General features: G+C 38.4%; 1 protein-coding gene across 1 annotated transcript; it reads right to left on the reverse strand.

The window, feature by feature from the left end:
* Positions 1 to 274: 274 nt before the first annotated feature.
* On the reverse strand, positions 275 to 1,830 carry LOC119981866. The gene is made up of 3 exons (XM_038825006.1): positions 1,463 to 1,830; positions 971 to 1,415; positions 275 to 817 (listed from the first exon to the last, which is right to left on the reverse strand). The coding sequence occupies exons 1-3, from the start codon at positions 1,828 to 1,830 to the stop codon at positions 275 to 277; spliced, it is 1,356 nt and encodes a 451-aa protein (XP_038680934.1).
* Positions 1,831 to 2,491: the final 661 nt, after the last annotated feature.

Raw genomic sequence — 2,491 nt, forward strand, 5'->3', positions numbered from 1 at the left:
ATTTTGCTCGACCAGAATTCCTTTTTGCTAGACCATTAATTTAGCATCATTCTACCAGATTTATACATCACTCGACCATAGTTTTATTGCTCGACCATTAATTAAGTTTTGCTCGGCCATTAATTTATTATCGCTCGACCAGCTTCTCTACATCGCTCGACCACAGTTTTACTGCTCGACCATTAATTAGGTATTGTTCGACCATTAAGCCAATTTACACAATGCAAATATTATAGCAAACAATACAACAATATCAAATGTTAATATCAAAAGTTCATTCAGTTCTTGGATGCAACGCTATTGGTTCCTTACAAGTTTGACGATTATGACCACTTTTCTTACATCGACCACAGTGTCTGATAATCATAGTTTCACCTTGGGAAGGTATTCTTTGCTGTTTAGGCCTACCACCTGGTCTTTTCGCTTTAGAGGGTAATAATACTCTTATATCGTTTTCAACGTGTTGGTGCTCAATACCAACTATATCTATAGGTTCAGCATAAGCTACCAAAATAGTTTCATTGGTATAATATCTTGAGCACAAAGAATGTACCGCGATTTCTCTATTGGCACAAACAGTCAATGCATGTACACATAAAAGTTGTTGCAAATCAAACTTTTTGCAAGAACGTGTTCTATTGTGCAAGTTAACCTCACCATTACCGCATCCATCACGAACGTAATACTCAATATGTGATATTGGTGTAACATCCATCCTACGAGACCTATCAATCCGCTTCCGTAGATATTTGTCTACCTCCTTGCAGAGTATAGAATTCACAGATGTTGCTTCGGTATGTCGCTCATAAAACCATATCTAAAGCAAATCCCTCAAGTGCTCAACCAACATTGTTATAAGAAGGTGGCGGGCTTCTCTAAGAACAACATTCATACTCTCTGCAATGTTTGTAGTTAGTATATTATACCTTCGACCAGGAAATTATGCACGAGATCATTTAGCAAAACCAACCTCAAGTAGATAACTCTGTGCACGGGGATCAATTAAGCTCAACTGTGTCATTAGGACCTCAAATTCGAAAACAGGATATGCCTTCGATGCCTTGAAATAAATTGGAAACATTGTAGGGTCGAATTTCTTTGCCTTCATGTTCTGTTTGATGTGGAACATGCAGTGATCATGGTATGATTCTGGAAAAACTAAGGCCGATGCCCTTTCAATACTCTGATGCCTATCTGAAATTATAGCCAATTCAAAGAAGTCATCAAGTGAGATTAGCTGTCGTAATTTCTCGAAGAACCATATCCAAGATTTGTTATTCTTCGAATCTCCAACACCAAAAGCAATAGGATAAATGTGATTGTTACCATCCAAAGCAGATGCAATAAAAAGCGTGCCTAGATACTTTCCCTTTAGATAGGTACCGTCAATAGCGATGACACGTCTCATCGAAGATCTAAAACCATGCAAGGACAGACCAAGAGCTAGGAAAAATATTTAAACATGTTCTTGTCTGACTCTATATGAGTGATAGTTCCGGGGTTGTTCTTCTCTAGCTCCGCACAATAGTATGGAAGATAGGCAAAAGATAACTCTGGAGATCCTTGTATTGATTCTAAAGCATGCTCCCTAGACCTCCATGCTTTATCGTAGGTAATATTGACACCAAATTCTATCCGCACATTTTGTATTATGTCTTTCGGCCTATAAGACCTCCCCACACCATCATATTTTCCTTTAATGCAATCCCCAATCACCTTCGCTGATGCTTGCCTATGACTTCCATTGAGATAGTCTAGTGAGCAAATGTCAATGTCATTGAACTTTGTCACTTTGAATAATGGTGATTCCTTGACTCTTATGGCTCTCATGCGTCAGTTGCAGCCTCTTCCTAGACATTGAACAACATACAGAGTCTTCGTCGATTTTATCACATGAAATTGGAAGTTCCTTTCATAGCATACAAAGCAATATGTTTTTGTAACTCCATTTTGTCTGAGAAAATCTACCCAACTGTGATCTTGTAACTGGTGGAGCAATTACTAATGACATTGCTCCCAACACATGGAACAATAGAATTTGATCCGATGTTTTTAGGCACCTCCACAGAGGCAATGTCTGGATGGCTAGGCACATCAATATCTACTGGAGGTATTTCTTTCTCAACATCTTCTTGAACGGTATCATCATGAAACCAATGATCCTCAAATAGATAATCCTCATTAGGCTTATAATGATGTTCATTGTCATCATCACCATCATTATCCGAATTTGATGATGCATCTATATTGCTGAATCCACAATCAACGAAACCCTTACAGACGTTTGCCGATTGTCGAATAAACTCCTCCTACGTTTGGGGAATAAAACTCACATTTTGTGAAGGAACCTTATCTTCATGTGTAGGAAGAATTGATGTACAAAGCGCAGTAGCAGGTCTTTGAGGATCATCATTTTGCCTTAAGAAGAGTTTGAGGTCACGGTCATTACTTAAGACCATTGGTTCCATGTCAAAGTGTGTATTATATGCAA

Source organism: Tripterygium wilfordii, chromosome 17, assembly GCF_013401445.1.
Source record: "Tripterygium wilfordii isolate XIE 37 chromosome 17, ASM1340144v1, whole genome shotgun sequence".
In the NCBI taxonomy this organism is placed as follows: Eukaryota; Viridiplantae; Streptophyta; class Magnoliopsida; order Celastrales; family Celastraceae; genus Tripterygium; species Tripterygium wilfordii.

Bases quoted from the DNA above. Each gene is read 5' to 3' on its own strand.
- LOC119981866 (XM_038825006.1), bottom strand. From the start codon at position 1,830: ATGAGAGCCATAAGAGTCAAGGAATCACCATTATTCAAAGTGACAAAG. The intron at 1,416-1,462 runs GTTTAAATATTT...GCATGGTTTTAG, and splicing joins ATAGAGTCAGACAAGAACAT to ATCTTCGATGAGACGTGTCA. The intron at 818-970 runs GTTGGTTTTGCT...GATTTGCTTTAG, and splicing joins CACAGAGTTATCTACTTGAG to ATATGGTTTTATGAGCGACA.